Below are 23817 nucleotides of genomic sequence, written 5' to 3'. Positions count from 1 at the left end.
TTGGCAGGTGGGAAATAGAGGTGCAGCTTGACGTGGGAGGAGGGGAGAGGTGAGAGGAAGAACAGGTTAGGGAGGCGGGGATGAGCTGGGCAGGTTTTGTGATGCAAACCTGCAGGCCAACCTGTGTGCGCTGTTGCAGGGCAGTGGGTGGGTGTTGAATACATACTTTTCTTCAGCCTTCCCTCAACCTAAATGGGGAATTCAGGAAAAGGGGCCGTGAGGAATGTGCACAGTTTGACGTAGGAAATGGTTCTTTCGGGCCTAAAAACAGACAAACTCCCTTGGCCTGGATGAACTGCATCCCAGGCTGCTGTGGGAGGTGAAGCCATGACACACATTTTTAATATCGCTGTGGCCACAGAAGACTGGAAGATGGCCGATAGTGTTCCACTTTTAGAGATGCGCAGTAGAGATGAACCAGAAAATTAGTGACCAGTGAGTCTCACATCAATGGTAAGTCAACTGTTGGAGAAAATTCTGAAGGAGTGAATTAGTACCCACTTGGAAAGGCACGGATTGATTAGATATGGTCAGCATGCCTATCAAGTGTGTGGATGAGGGCAGTTGATAGAGTTTATATGAATTTTAGCAAAGCTTTTTGACCATGTCCCGCATGGGAGACTGGTTGAGGTCAAAGCACGAGGGAAACTTGGCAAGATGGATTGGAAACTGGCTCAGCAATAGGACATTAGTGGGAGAAGGCTGATCGAGTGACTGGAGGCAGATATCCAGCATTGTACCACAAAGGATTAGCCCTGGGACCCCTATTGTGTTTTATATACGTAAACAATATAGAAGAAAATGTTGGTGGGAATCTTAAAAAAAAACTTGCAGATATCAAGATCGGTAGAGTGGTCAATAGTGAAGATGCTGGTTGTAGGTTACACGAAGATACAGATGAATTAGTCAGATGGGCAGACCAGAGTTAGATGATATTTAACCCTGATGAGTGTGAGCTGATGCATTTTGGAAGAAACAAGATGAGGGAATATTTAATAAATTGCAGGACTCTGTATAGCTTAGAGGAACAGTGTGATCCTGGAGCAATTATTCGCAGAGCACGTGAATATGTCAGATAAGAAGGCATATAGGACATGTGCTTTCACCAGTCGTGGCATAGAGTGTTGGAATTATACAGAGAGTTGGTCAGGCCACAACTGGAGTGCTGTGTGCAGTTCTGGTCACCTCACTGTAGGAAGGATGTGATAGCACTACAGGGGTACAGAGAAGGTTTACCAGGTTTGCTTGGGATGGAGAAATTGAGCTGTAAGGAGAGATTGGACAGATTAGGGATTGTTTTCTTTAGAGCAGAGAAGACTGAGGGGGAACATGATTGGGGTGTATAAGATTATGAGGGGTGTGGGCGGGGTTAACAGAGAGCTGCTGTTCCCCTTGGTTGAGGGGTCAGTCACAAGGAAGGCATAGTTTTAGGGTAAGAGGCAGGCGATTCAGAGGGAAAAATCATTTTCCCTCAAAGTGCTGGGAAGGCAGTGGAGGCTGGAAACCATAACCTCTTAGAAAAAATTCAATGAGTACTTCAAATATCATTAACATTCAAGGGTATGGGACAAGTGCAGGAAATTGGGGTTAGGGTGCTTTTAGTGACAGTTATGTCGGTGTAGACGCAATGGGCCTTTTCTGCAGTGTACAGATCCTATGAAAGTTAGATGAAACTGGACACACTGCTCCAAGAACAATCTCAACAGTACCCTGGAGCAAAACCTCCCTACATTTACGTTCCATCCCTTTTGCAACAAAGATCAGCATTCAATATACCTTCCTTACTCCTTGACGCCAACATTTTTGTTTAATTAACATACCATGACACTCAGATTCCTCTGTACTGTAGTTCCTCTCCGTTTAAATAAGTATCTTGCTTTTTTTTTTACTCTTCCTGTCATAGTTGATCCATTCAAAAACATTCTCTGGCACAGAACATTTTAAGACAGGAGTTTCCAGACACAGTATTTTTAGACCGGGCAGCCTGGTGCCACATATCAATATTGAACAATTCATAAATCGAGCTGAAGTGAACAAATGAAATGTCCCACGTGATATGGAAAAGTGGTCTGCAACATTTCTAACTGTACAGTGTTTCAGACCGAGCAGGCCACTGCCACTGGCGATATTAACCAGCAGCCTCAATAAACTGGCAAAAATTATACACCTCAAATGCCACATACTCTACTATATTATTCTAGCCCGTTATTATAGCTTTTAAAAATTTATTTACCTCAATGTACATGTACATATACTTCTTGTTTAATCGCATGGCCACAAAATCTCAACAAGTTCAATTACCGTGATGTCCAAATAGCCAGTTGAGGGTGAGTGAGAAGGCTCCCTGTCACTAAGTTTTATTTAAGGAAAGGTTGCATTATTACTTAAGTGATTTATGCTGTAAATGAAGTATAACAGTGATGTGTACATTTCTCTTATTTAGTCTCTGTTTTTACATTACGTGGACTTCTCAATTATCTCAAATATTGGATCAATCAGCACACTCCTGGCCCCATAGGTGCCAGTTAATAAAATATTTGCTGTAGCTCTAAGTGGTCCGCTTATAAGACTGGGACATTTTTCCACTGGCACACAGGAAGTGGAGAGGTGACCTTACAGAGGTTTATAAATCACGAGGGATACAGTGTTAATTAGTAGGTGTCTTTTTCTTAGGAAACTGGATTCCAAGACTAAGGGCCAAACTTTCATGGAGAGAGGAAGAAGGTTTTAATTTACACAGAAGATGGTTTGCATTTGGAATTAGCTTCCACGGGAAGCGGTGGATGTAGGTACAATTACAACGTTTAGAAGACACCCTGAGAGAGAAGTACATGTTTAGGAAAGATGTGTATGGATACGGGCCAGGAGCAGGCAGGTGGGACTAGTTTAATTTGGGTTTAGGTCAGCATGGACTGGTTAGGCTGAAGGATCAGTTTCCGTTCTGTATGACTGGTCATGAAGCAGAGAGAGAAGTTTTTAACCAAAAACAATGCAATTTGTCTTAACAGAGAGAATTCTGGATAAGATTTAAAACTGTCTGTCCACGAGAGTGCAGAGGTAGAAAGGGGGGATTTTCTGTATTGACAGTGTTTAAACACCAGATATAATATTTCCCGAAAGTTCTTTCCTTAAGCCCATCCTCCAACAGACCGCACAGAAATAGCTGTCTCCAATCTTCCTTTTATTTACACCATCCATTCACAGAAAAAAAACATTACATTCATTAAAAAATTGTTACTTGCAAAAATGTGTTCGTTTTTGCCTGAACAAGAATTTGTACATAAGAAAAAAAATGGATTCACATTGGAGGTGAATGGGATCTGCTGTCAGTCACTAGTGGCTGCAAAGCAGGACACAAATCTCTGGCTCATCAACTTGTGCCAACTCTCAGACTTCCATCGGCGCTGTGCAACAACAAACAGACAACGCTGGCGAGAACCTGTCCATTACAGTAGCAGCAGAAAGGGATGGGAGAGCACGGTTAGTGTTAGACCTGAAGTGGGGCTGTGTCAAGGGCATTCAGCCAGGAGAGGATCCTCTCCAGCCGGGACCCACGTGCGGGATGTACCCACTCTGTTTCGCTCCTGGCAGCTTTGCCTTTTCAAACCTGGTGGGGCAGAGAGCTGAGTAAAAAGGTCAGTGTTGGGGTTGGGGGTTCGTGGAGAAAGGGTGCATCATCAGGAGCTCCGTGTGTTCGGGCAGTTAGTGGCTGATTCTGGGTCACAGGGTGCTTGCACCTTCAAAAAGAAGGTGGCTGAGATAGGCACAGGCAGAGAAAGACAAGGGTAGGAGACATAAGACAGCCTTTTAGAGCGGCAGTGGCTCTCGATTCCCTGCTGTCACAAAACTGATGTCAAACTGCTTCAAGAATCCCATATTCTGTGTAACAGTGCACCCGAGCACTGGAAATCCCTGTCTGGCCCAGCATGGAAACTCAAGGCACTTTCCGAGTGCAGGGTGCTGTATCTGTGCTACGTTATTTAGCTTCGTTTCAAATTCCAAGCCCCCACCCCACTCCAGGAAAATCAATTAACTTACCTGCAGGCTGTCACCTTGAGATGCAGCAAGCGCTGTTGCTGGAGCCAGAGGAGATTACTGAAAAGGAGCTCCTCTGCTTGTAGAAATTAGGCAGCTATCTCGCCAGCCCTAGGCAGTTGAAAGGATCAACTCACCTCTCTCTCTTCTGCTGTACAGAGCAGCCCCGGCTCCATACTGTAATGTGGGCGGTACTGGGTGAGGGAGGCGGCAAAGGAGCAGGGCTGGTGGGGGCAGGGGTAGGGAGCCTGCTCTCTAAACCCCTCACCTTGGAGAGCACAAGTTTACACAGAACAATATGCCAAACGTTAGTCGAAACCCTCCTACAGATTACGCAGCTGCTCTTGCCTTCATGTTCTTCATATTAAACATGAGGAAGAGGAGGGCGAGGAAGGAAGGATGCCTGATGGGAACACTCTCTGAAGGAACTGCACACAAAGATGCCTGGTCTCCCTGAAACGGGACAGGTTTCTTCAGGGCAACATCACAGCCACACAACAAATAAAAAGACCTCGCAGATCCGACACCTGTGCCTGGCTGTGTCTTCCTGCTCATCGAGGGCTGGGGATGGTGTTTGATGGCCGAGGGACTTTAGAAAAGGTTGGGTAAACAGAAACCGGTCCCTTGTTTTCAGTATGTACACAGTTCATACTCCTGCAAGCCACCAGCCCGTCTCAGCTATGTGGGTAATACTGACTGTAGTTCCATGGGTTCTGATATCCGTACGATCCATATGGCTGCAACGAGAGAAAAAGACAAATGAAAAACAGGTGACAGGCTTGGAAAGCCCAGCCCACCCTTCATTCACAACTAAATGCACTCAATCGAGCCAGAGGGCTCAAGCTTTAGTAGAGACTCCAGCATTAAATCTCAGCTGACACCACATGGAGAATCTCCAAGCACTGGCATACACATTGCCCCATTGGATAAACTGTCCCTGGTGTTTTCGCACATTTGTTTTTAACTTGCTCCTGGGATATATGCATCACTGGCTGGGCCTACTATTTACTACCCCTCCTGAACTGCCGCTCGAAAAGGTGGCGGTGAGCTGCCTTCTTGAACCATTACAATCTATGGCTGCCCGTACACCCACATCACCATTCCAGGATTTTGACCCAGCAACGCTGTAGGAACCATGACATACTTTCACGTCAGGATGGTGAGTGGTTCAGAGGGGACGCAGCAGAATGGGTGTTCCTGTGTTATCTGCTGCCCTGCTCCTTTCGGAAGGGTAAATAGGCAGAGTTTATCTTGGGAGGATGGGCAGGTAGACAGCAGGCTACATTGTGGAGCGAGAGATGGGATAATGAGATAACAGGAAAACTGGTTCAGGAAGAGAGACCAATTGTTAACACATACTCAGGCTGATCAGAAGGGCTCATATTTGTAATTTACAGCCCACTAAAGGGGCTGCCTGAAGGGGGCCAGTGTGCTGGGAGGATAGGGATCACAGGGAAATTCTACTGGGGGAGGAAGGAGGAACAGAGCTGTACCTGATACCACGCACTGTAGTTGTATGCTGCCTGGCTGCTGGTCACGTCTCCGCTCATGAGGGTGCTGGAATTGGTGCTGGTTGTTACAGTGCTGATCGTGGAGCTATCGTCCATTCTTGCTCGCTTCTCCTCGAGTTCCTCAGTGCTGCAGGGCCAGGGGTCACAATATCAATAAAGAGGTTGGTGCAGTCAGGGACAGGGTCAGTGGCGGAGTCCTGCCATGAAGTAACGATTCACAGACTTGGAGATCTCAGCCACCTTACGCCTTTGTGAACCGAAACCACACCCCATTCTCCACCAATTGTGTAAGCTGGAGGCATTCACGCCTTAAATCTACAAGAGGAGCCTTCAGCACAAAATCCAGGCCCACCAGACAAAGGGCCTGCACCCAGGGAGCAGCTGCGCTGCTGGAGGGCTGGGGCTGAGACAGTGGCCACGCTCAGTCAACGGGCTGGAGTCCCGAGGACTGATTCTGCACTTGATACCTCAACCAATATTAAAACCGATGATTCGATCGGCGCAGATTTAGAAGGATGTGGTAAATATGCTGCTGTTTGCAAGGTCAGTGGAGGACCAGCGGTGTGCAACCCAATCAGGAACACTAAAGTGAGCACTGTTCTTTCACACTCAACTCAAAATGGATAGTCGGAACAGGAAACTCTCTGCCAACTCTTCGAAGGCTCACTGCTCCCTCACACTGGAAACAGGTAGGCCAAGAGCAGTGACAGACACTGTACAAAGGCAGCAAAATAAAATAATCATCTGGCACTCACCCATTCTCAGCCGCCCGCTTCTTACTGGAGTTCTGCTTAAGGAGTTTCTGATGTTCATCGTAGGCGTGTAATAAACTGCAGTTGGGATTGGGGGTTGGGGTGTCATACAGGACAGAAATCAGGCTCCGACAATGGGATACAGCAGATACACAACTTCACACTACAGCAGTTAGCTACTGAAAGGGCTGAAGCACTCAGTGCTCCTGAGGGAGAAGCTAAAATGGTTGTTTAAAAGCCTCAAACCTCAGAAATTCCTGGCTACTAGCAGATTTCTTTCTAATCTTGGCTGAAGGTAGTGAGTAGCACCAGCCTGCTGACCTGAAAAGGGCTTACTTCTGGCACTGCAGTCAGGCTGATATTTTTGGTAGTCCTGATAGGGACACAGCAGTGCCAAGCCTTACGACAGGTAGGGAACTGCTTTGCCCACCTGGCATCTGAGTGCCCTCTCACATTAAAGGATCCAGTGTGAATGTGATGCTCTTCATAGTTGAAAAACACAGTTTGTTTGTTAGTATTTGAACTCAGTCATGTGTGGTGATATTAATATAGCAGTAGGAAGGAAAGGAGAAGTGCCTTCATGGAAGGGAGTGTGGTTTGGAGCACTGATAAGGAGAATTAAGTGTTCCAATAACTCTGGAGTGCAGGGAGGTGTGTACGTGGAGGTTGGAAGTAAGATAGATTCCTAAGGTGGGATTGAGGTTCAGAAGGAAGAGGTATTAGAAATCCTTCAGAAGGTGAAGATAGATAAGTCCCCTGGGCCGGATGGGATTTATCCTCGGATCCTCTGGGAAGCCAGGGAGGAGACTGCCGAGCCTTTGGCATTGATCTTTAACTCGTCATTGTCTACCGGAATAGTGCCAGATGACTGGAGGATAGCAAATGTGGTTCCCCTGTTCAAGAAGGGGAGTAGAGACAACCTTGGTAATTATAGACCAGTGAGCCTTACCTCAGTTGTTGGTAAAGTGTTGGAAAACGTTATAAGGGATAGGATTTATAATCATCTAGAAAAGAATAAATTGATTAGGGATAGTCAGCACGGTTTTGTGAAGGGAAGGTCGTGCCTCACAAACCTTATTGAGTTCTTTGAGAAGGTGACCAAACAGGTAGATGAGAGTAAACCAGTTGATGTGGTGTATATGGATTTCAGCAAGGCGTTCGATAAGGTTCCCCACAATAGGCTATTGTACAAAATGCGGAGGAATGGGATTGTGGGAGATATAGCAGTGTGCATTGGAAATTGGCTTGCTGAAAGAAGGCAGAGGGTGGTAGTTGATGGGAAATGTTCATCCTGGAGACCAGTTACTAGTGGTGTACCGCAAGGGTCGGTGTTGGGTCCACTGCTGTTTGTCATTTTTATAAATGACCTGGATGAGGGCGTAGAAGGATGGGTTAGTAAATTTGCAGACGACACTAAGGTCGGTGGAGTTGTGGATAGTGACGAAGGATGCTGTAGGTTGCAGAGAGACATAGATAAGCTGCAGAGCTGGGCTGAGAGGTGGCAAATGGAGTTTAATGCAGACAAGTGTGAGGTGATGCACATTGGTAGGAGTAACCGGAAGGCAAAGTACAGGGCTAATGGTAAGATTCTTAGCAGTGTAGATGAGCAGAGAGATCTCGGTGTCCATATACACAGATCCTTGAAAGTTGCCACCCAGGTTGACAGGGCTGTTAAGAAGGTATACAGTGTTTTAGCTTTTATTAATAGAGGGATCGAGTTCCGGAACCAAGAGGTTATGGTGAAGCTGTACCAAACGCTTGTGTGGCCGCACTTGGAATATTGTGTACAGTTCTGGTCAACGCATTATAAGAAGGATGTGGAAGCTTTGGAAAGGGTGCAGAGGAGATTTACTAGGATGTTGCCTGGTATGGAGGGAAAGTCTTACGAGGAAAGGCTGAGGGACTTGAGGCTGTTTTCATTAGAGAGAAGAAGGTTGAGAGGTGACTTAATTGAGACATATAAAATAATCAGAGAGTTAGATAGGGTGGATAGGGAGAGCCTTTTTCCTAGGATGGTGACGGCAAGCACGAGGGGGCAACGCTTTAAATTGAAGGGTGAAAGATATAGGACAGATGTCAGAGGTAGTTTCTTTACTCAGAGAGTAGTAAGGGAATGGAACACTTTGCCTGCAACTGTAGTAGAATCGCCAACTTTAGGTACATTTAAGTCGTAATTGGACAAACATATGGACGTACGTGGATTAGTGTAGGTTAGATGGGTTTGAGATCGGTATGACAGGTCGGCACAACATCGCGGGCCGAAGGACCTGTACTGTGCTATAATGTTCTATGTTCTAATTCTCAATATTGATAATGACTGATTCATAATCAATTATCCAGCTCGGATCAGGTCATTTGCTTCCTGCTTGTGCCTGCTCCAACATTACTCTGTCATTTTGTTCCTTTCTTTTGACGAGTTCATCCAGTTTGCTCACCTAAACACCGTGTACCATTCTCCTGGTGTCTGGACGGTAGAGGGGAACATTGCTTCTGATGGGGTTTATTACTGACCATCTGATATCGGTGTGCCCCCCGCCATCATTCTGGTCTCCCCATCCTCACTATCCCAAGTGGAAATATTTTCCACATATTCTTCTAGAATTTGAGCTCTCCCTCTCAGATCACCTTTCAGGACTGCAGGAAGGCCACCATGTTCCTTTCTAATAGCACAATTCCACACATGTCTATATGGCTCTGAGACTAAATGGTGACACTCACCTCTGTACATTGCAGCCAAAATCCTCCAGGAACTCGACTCTCCGCTGGGAAAAGACAATTTTGGTTTCGAGGGGGAGAGTGCTGACCAGCACCTGCTCGAAGCAGCCCAAGATGTTGCTCTCATTCACACGGATGTCACTGCTGAACTCCAGCTCCAACAGGTTGAGGTACAGTTTGGAGTTGTCCTGCTGAGGCCAAAGGCTCTGTGTCAGAGGGAGGCAGCTACTCCATACCTATTGCCCGCAAACCCCCCAACACGGAACAAGAGACAAGGCATGACCACTCTCCCATCCATCTCCCACCCGCCCCACGCACACACACACACACACACACACACACACAGAGCCAGGACCTGTAACAGGTACTGAAATACAGTACCAGGGTGGCTATTACCTCACATGAGCCTGCACTGAGAAATTCCATTCAACGACAGCACTGGCAGATTTTCCAACAGAAAAGCCAGCTCCCATGGAGCTAACACTAAGGTGAAAATGACCAGGATTTAATCCTAAGAGATGCTGTGCTCTCCTTCCCCTGGAACTGCCAAGATGGATTCTGGCCCCCAATGCCAACGGAAGTGAACGCTTGAAAATTTAGAACATGGCAATTCAACCATTCAAGCCAGGGCCAGTATATCTTCACCTGACTTCTACTTTCTAAAATAAAAGCTCTAAATACTACTTTTCCCTCTATTATTGTTTGGGAATCAGAGTATGTTTCTATAGTGCAGGAGACAGGGCATTACCATTAAGAATGTTACATATCATCTTACTACTTTATTTTTCTACTTATCCAATGAAGGTAACGCTTAACTTTCTAAACGTTGTTTCCTTTACTACTTTGTACCGAAGCTTTTTGATATGGAGGTACCCTTGTACCTAAGATTGTGTCATATGGTGACATTGTACAGTTTTCACCATACTCCTGTCCTGGAGTAAACGTGACCATAAAATCCAAGTCTAAAGCAAAAATGGACACTGGGATCCATCTGCACATACACCAAAAACCCAGTTACAACCGCAACAAGTGACGGGAATAGGAAGACGGCTGTGTCAGGCATTCTGGACAGGAAAACGTAGTTCTGGCTTCTTGTGCAATGTGTCAGGAAATAAATGCATGGTCAATGGTCTGAAACTTGCTGAGTCAGCATTTTAAACACACAGTGGAAGCTCATTATTGAGTAAACAGTCCTCAACGCTGATGCCAAACAGACATCACAAATCTTATCAGGAATAAAGAGTTATTCCTGTTAACTAGACATCCTGTAACAGTGGGAGCTGTTCTAATTATTTGTACACCAAACCTAGGATTCTGTGATTTGTTTGCTAAACAGCACTTGTCTGTTACAGGAATCTTTTTTAATTCAAAAAAGACTTGTTGGTCACTTGTGGGTGTCACTGTTTGAACCAGCATTTATTGCCCATCTCAAAACTGTCCACTGGGCAGCTAAGATTGCACCACATCACTGTGGATCTACAATCATGTACAGGTTAGACCAGATAAGGATGGTAGATTTCCTTCCCTAAAGGACATTAGAGAACAGGTGGGTGTTCACCACAATCGATAATGCTTTCATGGTCACCATTAGGTAAAGCTTTTTTTTGTTGGATTCAAATCTGTCTGGTTGGGATTTGAACCCAAGTCCCCACCCAGAACATTAGCCCGGGGGTCTGACTTACCAGTAACTGCTTGCCCCAAATGTTTTGATGTTATTCACGAAAATGCTCGACATAGCAGTGGCACTGGCCACAAACACAGCTCTTGGAAATTCAACTCTAACCACCCATTGGGTAAAGGAAACTATTTCCTGTGACTACATGCCCTCCGCTCCCAGTCGTTAATCTTCAATCGAGGTCCTGGTTTGCTCATTTCCCCTACTGAAATCCCTCACAATCTGGAGGAACTCTACCAGATGCCTACTTGACCAGCTTCAATCCTTCAAAGAGGTTCAATTTTCTTCCACATCGCCTTCGAAAAGCTAATAGAGAGAGGCTGCCTAATGATAGGGCCACATGGCCTGTAGGTGGTAAGCACAAAGTTGTACAAAGCAATTACCACAAAAGGGAGACCTGCATTTACATAGTGCCTTTTATGAACCCAGGATATTCCTGAGTACTTCCACAATTAATGAAGCAGTTTGCAAAGGCAGTCACTATCTTAATATGTAAATGCAGCAGCCAAATGGTGCACAGCAAGCTCCCACAAACAGCAGCATGAGAATGACCCAAATCATCAGTATGCAGTGGCACTGGATAAGGGGTAAACAGTGTCTCCAGGACACCTGCAGGCACAGAGGAGACCTCGACACAAATTGTAACAGGGGCAGCAGCTAGCTTTGGGGTATTCGGCCAAAGATTAAGGAGGGAAATATTAGAAACGTACAATTGAATTCAGACCCTTAAGCTTGCTCTGCCAATCAGCAAAATCATGGCTAATCTAATTAATCAATGTCAACCACATACCCCACCACCCCCGCACCCAAATAAATTTCCACACATCCTCTCACTTATCAACAATCTCAGCCTTAAAAGTTTTCGAGCACTCTGCTTCGCCACCTTTTGAATCTGAGTTCCAAAGACTCTCAAGCTGCTGTCTCTGAATTTAGACGGGTGACTCCTTATTTTTAGACAGTAATGCCTGGTTCTGGATTCTCCCACAGGAGGAAGCATCTCTGTGACAGAGTACTCAAATAAACATACCTTGGCTCACAAAGATCATTCCTCAAACTGAAGTAATAAAGGTAACACTTTACAAAAGAGAATTCAATAGATGGTAGGAAGGGAATAAATTTGAGAAGATACAGGAACCAGCGGGGAGCGAGACTAATTGAATAAGTTTTGCAAAGAGCTGGCACAGGCATGATGGGGGTGAACAACCTAATTTTGTGATGCATCATTGTATAATTCATCACTTTGGATTTATCCCACCGACCTCTCCCCCTCACCTACTCTTTCTCCATAGTCCCACACCTCCCTCACCTTGTCCCTCTCGATAGCCTCCAGCAGCACCTTCCGGGCCTTTACCACGTTCTTCTGGACTTTCAGGAGTTGCCGGGCTAGCTTGATGGAGAAGAAAGAGGCCAGGGCCGTGCCCCCGTGCTGTTCGATGGCCTCGCGCAGGAGCTCCTCCGCCCGGTCTAGGTGCCCGCAGCGACGCTCCAGGCTCACGCGCCGCAGCAGCACCATGGCCAGCCCGGGCACTACCATCTGGAACGACTTGAGGATACGGCGGGCTTCCTCAAGGTCACCTGGGGCAGAATTCCATATCAGTCAGTGAGGGCGGAAGGAAAATGGCAGGATACTGCTGGAAGAGCTCATGCACAAACCGGCTTAAAACAAAGGTGGTCATAGGCTGCATTTCTGGGGCACCTCCCCACCCCCAACCCCACCCACTCCTTTCTCCAACTGTAAGCCAAGTCAAAATATAGAGCACGAGAAGGACTTTGTAAACATGGGATCTAAAGCTGCAAGGATTATCCCCCTTGCCGCTCCTCCTTTCAAGACACACACATCCCTTCCACAATCGTCACCAACCTTTTTGTGTCATCCTCTCCCACCTTGTACTCCCCCTAGAATTGTACTTGACAATGCCCCCCTCCCCCCCAATCAACCCCTGCTCGGATCTCTAACTCTGACAACTCAAACGCAACTTCCCCTTGCAGACACAAGAAGCTGCACCTAAGCTCCGCTACTTGACATGTCGAGAGCCCTCTGCGACAGCTGCTGGTGCCCTTGGGTCTTGGTCGCTCACCCAGATTCCTCAGCCAAGCCTGACGCCCATGGAAGCTGCTCACTCTTTGCTAACCCGACCTCGGAACCGCCCCTTGTAAAAGCCACAGCTCTGAATGTACAATTTCAGCTCACGGCAGCTGCCCCTTCGCTGCTTTGGCCAACAAGAGCAACCACCTTGCAAACAACCAGCCTGGCTGACAAGCTCCCCTGAAATCAGACAGGCTGTTACAACTTGTGACAAAAAAAATACAGCCACTGGTCTCGAGAATCTTAAATGGGTTCTCTCTTCTTGTTTGCAGCAGGTTGGGGCTTTCATTTTGTGTGGTTCACCTGTTTCTAGCTCAGCCGCCAACCATCACAGATTGTGCTGTGCCTCAGCAAGGACTTTGTACCAGTATGGCCTGACCCAAAACTGTAACAAATTGAGGTGGAACTGTTCAGACAGAGTGTGCACTGAAGCAAACTAGCTGAACTGTTATTAAAAAGGATATAATGTCCTCCTGCTTCGTGTTAATCTTGTGCTTTTTTTGCTGAACTGACACCCTGTGTAGCACTAACACCACAGGCCTCTGTAGTTATGGCTGCTGTCTCCATTCCGTAGTGACTGCCTGTTCAGCTGTTACCTTGATGAACGACCCTCGCTTACTCTGTCCAGTTGGCTCTCCAAATGATCACCCCTTCCCACCCACAAAGCGCTCTCAATCCTACCCCACTACGCACAGAGCAACACAAACTGCGATTAACAGAGGTCCACAAACAGTGCTTCCTACCAGGGTAGATGGAGTACAATAGGCTCATATTGAAATTAAACAGTGAGGTGATCATATCAGACTGTGAAGCATGGTTGACGGAGAGATACCGATAGGGTGTATCTCCTTCCCTCTCCCTGACTGGAGGGTCTAGAAACAGGTTAGGCCTCAGATTAAGGAGATGTCCATTTGGGACAGTATTGAGGAAGAATTGCTTCACTTAGAGCCTGGGGAATCTTCAGAATTCCTTGTCCAGACAGAACTGTGGCATTGTAAATTGTCCAGGATCAACCAGGGGCAAAACAGTTAAATGAATAAAATTATGAAGACAAGTTGCACTGACCAGGCTTATTCTCCTCTTTAGGTATACAAGATGAATGGATGAATAATTGCCTCTGTAGGATTGCACTGAACTGTTACAGAGCAGAAGGAAGCCATTCAGCCCATGGGGCCCATACTAACTTTCTGTACATTTGAAATTGGAGTCAAACTCCTGGCTTCACACCCACCAACTGTGCCCACTGTTTGTATTGAAACAATCATTCAAAACCCTCTTGAATGCCTCAGCTTTACCTGCCTCCACCACACTACCAGGCAGTGCATTCCAAACCCTACTTACTCACTGTGTGGATAAAATACACTTTCCTCACCTCACCATGTGCTTCTTTTGCAAAACACTTTAAAACAGTGACCTCTGGCTCTTGGTCCTTTTATTTACCTAGAGCCCACTGTCCAGATTTTATATAATTTTGAAAACTTCTGTCAAACCTCTGCTCAGCCTTCTCTTTTCCAAAGAGAACAGTTCCAGCTTCTCCAATCTATCCTCACAGCTGATGAGTCTTGTCCCAAGAACCATTCTTGTAAACCTGTTCCACACTGTCTCCAAGGTGTTAACATCCATCTGATACAGTAACTTCCCTGCTATTGCATGCTGTGTCTCTATCAACAAGCCTAATATACCCTATGTGTTAATGCCCATCTCTCAACCCACCACCTATAATGACTCACACACAATTAGAGCCCAGACAGTGTACAGCAGCAATTCTCAATTGTCTCTTTATCCCTTTTGTGGGATCAGGCATTGCTGACAGGGCCAGTATTTACTGTCCATCCCTAATCACCCTTGAGCTTAGCCACTTGCTCAGCCATTTCAGACAGCAGTGTTAAGCACTGATGACATTTCTGTGAACCTGGAGTCATATGTAGGCCAGAGCTGGCATCAGAGAATCCCTATAGTGTGGAAACAGGCCGTTTGGCCCATCAAGCCCACACCAATTCTCTGAACAGCATCCCACCTAGACCCAGCCCCCAATCCTATCCCTGTAACCCTGCATTTCCCATGGCTAAGCCACCTAAGTTCATATCCCTGGGCACCATAGGGTGCAATTTAGCACGACCATCCATCCTAACCCGCACATCTTTGGGCTGTGGGAGGAACCCAGAACACCTGGAAGAAACCCGTGCAAACTCTACACACAGTCGCCCGAGGGTGGAATTGAACCTGGGTCCCTGGTGCTGTGAAGCAGCAGCGCTAACCACTGAGCCACCGGGCCGTCCCAAGTTAGGGTGACAGATTTCCTTCCCCAAAAGGACAGTAATAAAGGAGGCAGGATTTTAGGAAGTTCAATGCCAGTTTCTTGGTCAACATCAGCAAGACTACCTAGATTCAATCCCAGATTAATGATTGTTTAAACTAGAGTATTTGAGTCCGCTTCCAGGTCACAGGAGTACGGGGAGGTTTTTAAATTTTGTGTTTAAACTGGTCTGTGTGCTGGCTGCTGCCTGCACAGGGAGCAGGCGCACTTGTGCGTAAAACAACCGGGTCCTCCTCACCTTGCTGTTCCTCAAAGGCAGCCCACAGCAGGTGCAGGGTGGGCTTCTTGGGCAGGTGAACCATGCAGGCCCTCTGGAAAACATTGCGGACCCCCTCGACACTGTGGTTCTCGAGATATTTGGCATACTGCAGGCAGAAGGAGGTCAGAAAGGGGATGAAGGCAAACAAGATCAACTGTTCCGACGCACTAGGCGTCGTGTTAAAAAATAAAAAGGCATCATGGTACAGCTTATTGAGAACTGGAGGGGGCACTCACAGTGATAACACGCTTATACATTTCTTCAGCAATCCCTTAACTTCTTTAGTTTGAAGCAACACGTGCAGATAAAACAGCAATGGAATTAAAAGATTATGTTAGAAGTCAGATCATCAAAGTAAAATGTGAAATTTTTTTTTGTTGGAACGCTTGCAAAAACAAAAAAAAACCAACAACATAAAAATTAAAAAGGAAAAAAAACAAGAAGCTGCTGATCGGGTAAGATCCGCAGAACAGCCGGAGTCTGAACCCCGGGTGCAAGCTTCTGAGAAGAAGGGGTTCACCTTGATCCAGAAGTCCTCGTACAGAGCACAGGCGATCATACAGCGCTCGAACAATACCAGAACACGCTCATTAGTGCCACTGGCAATCTCGAAATCCAGGTAGTCCTTCCAGTTTTTCAGCTGCACTCTCTCGAGGGGCTTAACGTGGAAGTACGGCCGCTTAATCTGAGGGCAGGGTGACAGAATAACCAGCTGAAGGTGAGGAAACAGACAACTCTACACTCTTTCCATTCTAGCCTTTTGTACTTACTCTGTCTTTAAATTATTCCAACTGAAAGTAACTTATGCAGGTTTCTCATGTTTATATATTTTCTGAACCACTATAAATCCCCTGTCCTTCAGACAGAAAATAGGGCAGGGGCAGGGCAGGAAGAGGGGGGTGGATACAGGGCAAGAGAAAGAGAGAAAAAAGGCAGACAGAAAGGGGGAGGAAACAGAGAAAACAGGGGAGTGAGTGAGAGAGAGAGAGAGAGAGAGAGAGAGAGAGAGAGAGAGAGAGAGAGAGAGAGAGAGAGAGAGAGAGCCAGGACAGGGGTTGCTCCACTGCATCTAACGGTTGCCCACCCCCAGAAACACACACAGCACTGTCATTCTGCTTTGACAACAGAGGCAGGCATGCGGCTTGTACATCAGGCAGTGGGTGCATCCTTACCGCCTCCTCGAAATTCCACCTCTTGCTGACCTCCTCCTCATTCAGCAGGTACATCTCGTGTCGGGTGGCTGCCAGGTGGGCTCGGATCTTCTCCAGCTCTGTGTCGGCCTGGGAGGGGGTGGTATGGTAATAAGGAGACACCATGTCAGTGAGGTAGGTGCAAAACAGCAGGCATGTGAATAAAAGCTGAGAGAGAACACCTCCCCCGCTCCATATTGATGGAACAATGCAGCCGGTTGGTCCGGTTTCTGCGAAAGCAACAGCCCATCAGAAAGGTGAGGAGGGGTGAACTGACTGAAACACACAGTGAGCAAAGTTAATAATCACTGCACTGCCCCAAGGTCAGGATTTGCAAGACCTGCCAACCATATTGCAACTCAGATAACAAAGGATGGCTGCAAGCTTTCAAACACATGGAGCACCTGCACATCTGCTAATGTGGTATACTGTATCCGCTGTGGCTTCCTCTACATTGGGGAAATGAGGCAGAGGCTTGGGGACCACTTTGCACAACACCTATGCTTGGTTCGCAATAAACAGATGCATCTCCCAGTCGCGAACCATTTCAACTCTCCCTCCCATTCCTTAGATGACATGTCCATCCTGGGCCTCCTGCAGTGCCACAATGATGCCACCCGAAGGTTGCAGGAACAGCAACTCATATTCCGCTTGGGAACCCTGCAGCCTAATGGTATCAATGTGGATTTCACCAGCTTCAAAATCTCCCCTGCCCCATCCGCATCCCAAAACCAGCCCAGCTTGCCCCTGCCTCCCTGACCTATTATTTCTCCCACCTATCCCCTCCTCCCACCTTAAGCCGCACCCCCATTTCCTACCTACTAACCTCATCCCAACCATTGACCTGTCCATCCTTCCTGGACTGACCTATCTCCCACCTACACTCACCTTTACTGGCTCCATTCCCGCCTCTAACTTGTCTGTCTCCTCTCCACCTATCTTCTCCTCTATCCATCTGCAATCCACCTCCACCTCTCTCCCTATTTATTTCATAATCCTCTTCCCCTTCCCTATTTCTGAAGAAGGGTCTAGGCCCGAAACATCAACTTTCCTGCTCCTAAGATGCTGCTTGGCTGTGTCCATCTAGCTCCACTCTTTGTTAACATGGAGCAACTTTGTTGCTTAAGGAGGATGAGTCTTGCTGTGATATAAGCCAATGAGTGTCAACTCATCACGTAAGTGACAACTCCTTATCCTCGGGCTCCTTGTCAACAGTCAGTTGTGAGCCTGCCATCACCACACATTCGTAACCACCCCCAACAGGTCTGCGATCACTATCAGCTGATCCTGCTTGCCACCCTGGGTTTGACCACAAAGGACACCACCCTTGTGGGATCACGCTTGGGAATGGGCCAAGTCATGTAAATAAACCTCGAGAGAGGAAAAGCAAATTTGAAAGGGTCACCTTCTCCTCATCGGTGGTCCCCACCCCGGGGGGAGGGTCGTCTCCAGGGGGGCCCTCGTCGCCCTCAGTTTCAGTTGCCGCGAGGCTGCTCACGACCTCTGACCTCAGTTTGAGGAACTCGTCGGTGGACAGGATGTCCTTTGGTGAGTAGCTCTGCACGTGCTCCTTAAACCTGCACGACAGCCAAGAGACCTGGAGTTAGAAATGGCCTCCAGCTTGGGCAAAACCATCGCTGCGTGGGGTCTGGGCGACAGCCAGGAGGTACAGTTCCCCTCCATCCTTACCCTCCTGCTGTCTAGTGGTTTAACATGCGCACAGTCCCACTTATCTTCACTCTTTGCATGCAGTAACCCACAAGATCTCATTGGACACCATTTCCATGTTAAAATGTTCACCCTCATGTCCTCACTGCTCCCTATCTCTGCAATTCCTCCAGACTACCACTACCATCAACCCCTCCCCTCCACTCCAAGATCCGTATTCTCCTTTAATTCTGGTCTCTCGAGCAGCTTCCCAACACTCTGATTTCAAAAGCTCTATTAGTGACTGCATCTTCAGCTGCCTGGAGTCCCTAAACTCTGGAATTTCCTAACTCTCTTCGCTTCTTTCTCTCTTCAGGACAATTCCAACCACCAACCTCTTTGACAATGTTTGAAGTAATCTGCTCCCAACATCTCACATGTTAAGTGTTGATTTGTTTGATAATTATTCTTGGGATCAAGCCTCGGGATGCTTTACTGTGTTAGAATGCTGTATTAACACAAGCTTAAGACGACACTGCTCACTCCTGAAGGCACCAACTCTCACTCAAGAGACCCTCCCACCAGGCATCAGGCCTGGAATCTGTGGATAGCAATCTCCCCTGCCCTGGCTGATCCTGATCCTACTGTTCTCAAACATGACCAAGACATGTTGCTGTAGTGTGAACAGATCACCAATATCCTTTGGGGAATGGAATCGGATGCCCTGATGCAGCCTGGGTTTCTATGGGTCTGCAGCTCTCCAGCAACATGGACAGACATCACACTGATTTGCTGCTACAACAGCGCTGCCCAGATCCTTGGAAAGACGTGCAGAACACCAGACAAACATCTTAACCTAGGACTTTCGGGCTCGTCTTGTTTGCAACTGCTTGTTTGATCAGGAGCCAGGCACTAGCTACAAAAATAAACTGGGCCACTTATTAGTTGCAAATCAACTTTTACATAAGACAGAGAAGTGCAAAGAATTTAGGGCTAATGACAACTTCTAGTCCAGTTTCACTCGTAAGCTGGGGCATTGGGTGAGAGACGAATTTCTTGGATTGTCCATCCCCTCACCACTTCTAATTATGACTGTGTTTTTAAATCTGTTTTTCTCATCTCTCCCAGGAGATCGCCACAGCCAGCAGGGGTGAGGAGTTAGTACCCTCTGGTGCACAAAGCATTCAGATTACTTGGAAAGGACTGGATGGAGGACAGGCTCTTTTCCCATCTGTCATTTCTTGGTTCCCTGCGCACCGTCTCCCAAACTTACACAGTGAATCCAGGGAGCATCAATACTTCAGCTGAAAAATACATTTATGGGACATGGGCATTGCTGATGAAGCCAACATTCCCCCCCGCCCCCGCCACATCCAACTGAGGGGAAAGTTCACAGCGAAAAGTCCGCGAACACACCCTAACAGGGAGTGGCTGAGGTGAACAGTGCTGATGTACTTCAGGAGGAAGCTGGATAAACATATAGGGATAAAGGAATAGAAGGAAAGAGCGATGAGGGAGACAAACAGGAGAGGTAGGAGGTGGCCTGTGTGAAGCAGAAACAGTCACCTTCCTTGTTTCTGTACTGGATATATTTCTGTGGCACCACACTGAGCAATACCGTCTGCTCGGCCTACCGGATCAACAGTGTACGTAATTTTATAACGCTGCACATTAACCGTACAAGAGCCCTTCCTTCACTTACTTCTCAAAGTGGTGACTGTACAGTTGAGTGGGTATCGACAGCACCCGGTCATAAATGGCAGTCACAGCCTTCAGCTGCCCCTGTTCCTTCTCCCAGTTCACATAGAGATCCCAGAGACGATCAGAGCGGAAATCTGTGCCAGCAGCAGCCAATGCCATTTCAAATACGCTGCAAAAAAAGAAGTTTTTTTACAAAAAAAATTGCTTGTCAGGCAAAACCATAGGGGAGAAATCAACAAATCAAATGCACTGCTACAGACAGTCCAATAAATATGCATCTTGATCAGTAGTGTTATACCAGGAACGCCTCCTGCCCACCATCTCAATGACTGTTTCAACCGTCGCTCAGAGATAGGATTCGACTGTAGCCTTTCAGATGAGACATTAAACTGAGGTCCCATCTTGTGTGGGTCCAAAGGTTCTAACAGCCACCAGGGGAAAAAAAGCTGGTGTACACTCGCGTGTATCTGTGTGTGCGCGCGCGTGAGGCTGTGTGGGGTTGTGCCCGTGTATGGGGAGGAGGATTCTCCCTGGTGTCCTGGGCCAATATTTAGAATGTGAGAGACTGTCATGTGCAAATTGGTTGCTGTGTCTCCAATATTACAACAGAGGCTCCACTTCAACAAATTCTTCCATTGACTCTGAAGAAATTCGTCATTTTTCCTGGATATACGCAGGTCCTGGACTTTGAAAAGTGGTGACGCAGCAGCCATTTGGTCACTGCAAAGCTCGCTCAAATCAGCATGGACACGTTCATCAGTTTACGGTGATGTAGGTAGGTAGCTGCCAAAGTCATCTGGAGAATGCCCCGATCTCCACCTCTGAGTGAGCAGCAGTTCCTCAGCCTCCATCGGAACATCAGCTGGGTCCACAGCCAGCAGCTCTTGGCAGGAGCTCAAACTCATAAGCTCAAGACGTAGGAGTGCTGCTAATCAACCTCGAGGAAGGTGTCATGGCCCTCGGGAAAAGGAAAGAGGCCAGCTGAATGAAGGCGGAGGCAGATGGGCACAACTGTGGTTGGAAAACAGACTTTCACCACGATGACAGGTTTCAAATCCTTGGGCAATACAAACGTTGCCGTAAGACAGTAGTGAAGGGCAGTGAATCACACTGGATAATTGGGAACAAGGGGACACTTCTGGACTTGGAAGCAGCGCCTTCCAGATCTTAAGCACTTGCTGCCAAACAGCATTCCCCTCAGTTTGCTTTTGCTTCTTTAACCAACTGCTGCTGTCCCTTTTTAAGCCGGTGTGGTATTTCCTCCACCCAAAACATTCTGTGCTGTTATACGCCTGTCCTGTCTCTGCAATTCTGCGTGCTGCAACAACCTGGGGTCTCCACGAAGCCTTGCTGAAAAACAAGGGGTTGAAATAGCACTAATTCAGTCAGGATCCAGTCTGTTCAGAAACAAACAGCAACTCAGGTTTGGCACCAGACGCAGACCACCCCCCCCCCCCACCCAAGTCCTTGTCCACTTCAAAGCCAGATCGCACGTCCTTACCTCCGGAGTTTACCAGGAGTTTCAGGATTGGTAGCATCAAGGATCTCCTGTAGAAATGTAATGTAATGCACCCACAGATCGACGCTGAGTGGGATGGACTGGAGTCCTCGCTGGTAAACCTGTAGCAGACAAACAGAAAGATGGAACCATCAAACATAGCAGGGGAACAGAAAAACACAGTTATGCTTTAGAGAACTTGGCTCTAGGTTCAAAGGAGCTTTATTCTGTATTAATCCCATGTTGACGCCGTCCTCATGTGTTTGATGGGGTCAATGGCAAGGCAGCTTTATGCTGTATCTAACTTGATCCTGTACCTGACCTGGACATTTGATAGTGACAGTGTTGGGAGTTTTTCGTACAGTTTAAAAGAGTAGCAAGGGCTTTACTGTGCTGCAGCTGTCCTGGAAGAGTTTGATAGGGGCACAGTATTGAGAAAGCCTTACTTCCAGTTTAAAATAGTACAGGGAGCGTTAATCTGTATCAAATCTTGTGTTGTACGTGTCCTGTGGGTGTTTGAATGAAAGAATGTCAAAGGAGCTTTATTTTCAGTCTAAAAGAGTAGAGGGCACCTTGCTCTGTACCTAATGCTGTGCTGTCCATGTCCTGGGAGTTTTTGATGGGGTCAGTGTAGAGAGAATTCTACTTTCATTTTAAAAGTAGAAACTTTTACTTTCAGTTTAAAAGAGCAGACAGAGGCTTATTCCGTATCTAGCTCTATGTTGTCCCTGCCCTGGGAGTGTTCAGTGGGCACAACTCATGCCAATGTCGAAGGTACTCGGCCATCCTGCATGGATTTCTATCAACTTGATGTGCCAACTTCCCAATGTAAAGAGGAAAAAGAGATGAGCAGGGTCAGGAAGAGATTATTCACATGGTGACTTGTTGGATCTCGGGAATGCTCTGCTACATTGAGGCAGAAGCCATCATAGAGTGGAAAAATCTTTGGACAAAGCAGATACTATGTTCTGGGTGAGTGAAAGAAGGGAGAATAAACAAACAGTTTGCATACAATATACAAAATGGCATCCTGCCACACCAGCACTCTCCATGTTGAGAAGCAAAAAGACATAAAAGTGTTTCACAAGAATTGCATGGGCAATGATTCCAATTTTTGCAAACACAAGTTGGCAGTCACCACATCATGCTGATGACTCAAACTGTAATCTGACTGACAGTTTCCTGTGAATTTGCCCGTCAGTTGAATCTTCCCCGACAGAATTCCAGGAACGTTTATCGTCAGCTTAAATAAGCAAAAAGAAACAGAAGCCCTAAAGCTCCTCATATCATTCCCCTCACCTCCTCTGCCTCTCTGGTGAACCCCAAGCGTTTCTCAATGTCAGCATATTTCTTCCAGTAGCCATAACAATAGGGATAGCGGGCGAAGAACGCATCGAATGCCTTCCGCACGGCCCAGATGTGATTCTGAAAGGACACCAGAATGAACAACAGACCAGCCCAGTCCTAATGCGTGTATCTAGACACACCATCCTACGTCCCAGTTAGGAGCTCTGGCTCATGGCCCTCGGCCTGCCTGCTCGGCTGGGATTCACTTCCATATCCTCAGCAGCTGAAGCAGGCAAGGAAGTGAAGAAGAGCCAGCTCGCCAGGCAAGGTGCATATTACAGTGGAATTGCAAAAGAGAAATTGCCCTGCCCTTGGTGCCCCAGCCTTCTTCCACTGGGGACAGGCTTGGTGCCTGAAGGTGGGGGTGGAGATCACAAATCCCAGTTGCATTGCAATCTTCCTGCATGCTGGACTGTCCTGAAAAGATGGAAAAGGACAGGTGGGCTGTAGATACGAACAGAGTGAGCAGTCAGGAATGTTGGTCAGATGAGAAAAATTGGCCAAGATATCCATGGAAAACACCCTGCTATTCTTCAAAAGTAGAATTGGACATCTTTTACTCACCCGACGCAGCTTAAATTTAAAGTCTCACCAGGAAACAGCAGTACTCCCCTAGTGCTGGTCCTGGGAGCATCAGCCGAGACAATGTGGTCAAGTCCCTGACCTTGGCTTTAAACCCAGGACTGACAGGTGACAGTGCTAATACTTACTGTCCCATGGTGTCCCAGTCTCTCACTGCTGATCATCCACTAATGAAAGAACCTCACTGAAGGACAGCTCAGAGCTCTGTCCAACTCCTCACACCCTCCGGATTCAGCACCCTCTCCAATGCGTACATGATTCCTATTCCTCTACCCACTCACCAGCTGAATGCTCTCTCACCCTACCCCAAGAATGGTACTTCCTTTTTTCCAACACACAACAGATCCATACCCATTTACAGACACTCCCCCACCACTCTGCCCTAATGCCATTGTGCACTGATCAAAGACCATAAGATATAGGAGCAGAATGAGGACATTCAGCCCATCAAGTCTTCTCCATCATTTGATCTTAGAGGATATGTTTCCCAACCTCATTCTCC

At 47.1% G+C, this 23817-nt stretch overlaps 1 protein-coding gene across 1 annotated transcript in view; it reads right to left on the bottom strand.

The window, feature by feature from the left end:
* Positions 1-3164: 3164 nt before the first annotated feature.
* The window catches only part of LOC125449322 (pre-mRNA-processing factor 39-like), a 29798-nt gene continuing 9145 nt past the window's right edge, over positions 3165-23817 (bottom strand). Inside the window, exons 3-14 of the mRNA XM_048525019.1 lie at positions 22686-22811; positions 21390-21508; positions 19890-20057; positions 17946-18117; positions 16523-16630; positions 15871-16035; positions 15330-15456; positions 11995-12263; positions 9017-9201; positions 6302-6376; positions 5529-5673; positions 3165-4772 (exon numbers count right to left, since the gene is read on the bottom strand). Of these exons, the coding sequence (XP_048380976.1) occupies positions 4710-4772; positions 5529-5673; positions 6302-6376; positions 9017-9201; positions 11995-12263; positions 15330-15456; positions 15871-16035; positions 16523-16630; positions 17946-18117; positions 19890-20057; positions 21390-21508; positions 22686-22811 (1722 nt within the window). The 3' untranslated portion in view covers positions 3165-4709. The remainder of the gene's footprint in view (positions 4773-5528; positions 5674-6301; positions 6377-9016; positions 9202-11994; positions 12264-15329; positions 15457-15870; positions 16036-16522; positions 16631-17945; positions 18118-19889; positions 20058-21389; positions 21509-22685; positions 22812-23817) is intronic.

Source organism: Stegostoma tigrinum, chromosome 42 (genome assembly GCF_030684315.1).
Source record: "Stegostoma tigrinum isolate sSteTig4 chromosome 42, sSteTig4.hap1, whole genome shotgun sequence".
Classification (NCBI taxonomy): Eukaryota; Metazoa; Chordata; class Chondrichthyes; order Orectolobiformes; family Stegostomatidae; genus Stegostoma; species Stegostoma tigrinum.
The sequence above is the reverse complement of the archived record's forward strand: the minus strand, read 5'-3'. Positions and strand labels throughout refer to the sequence as shown.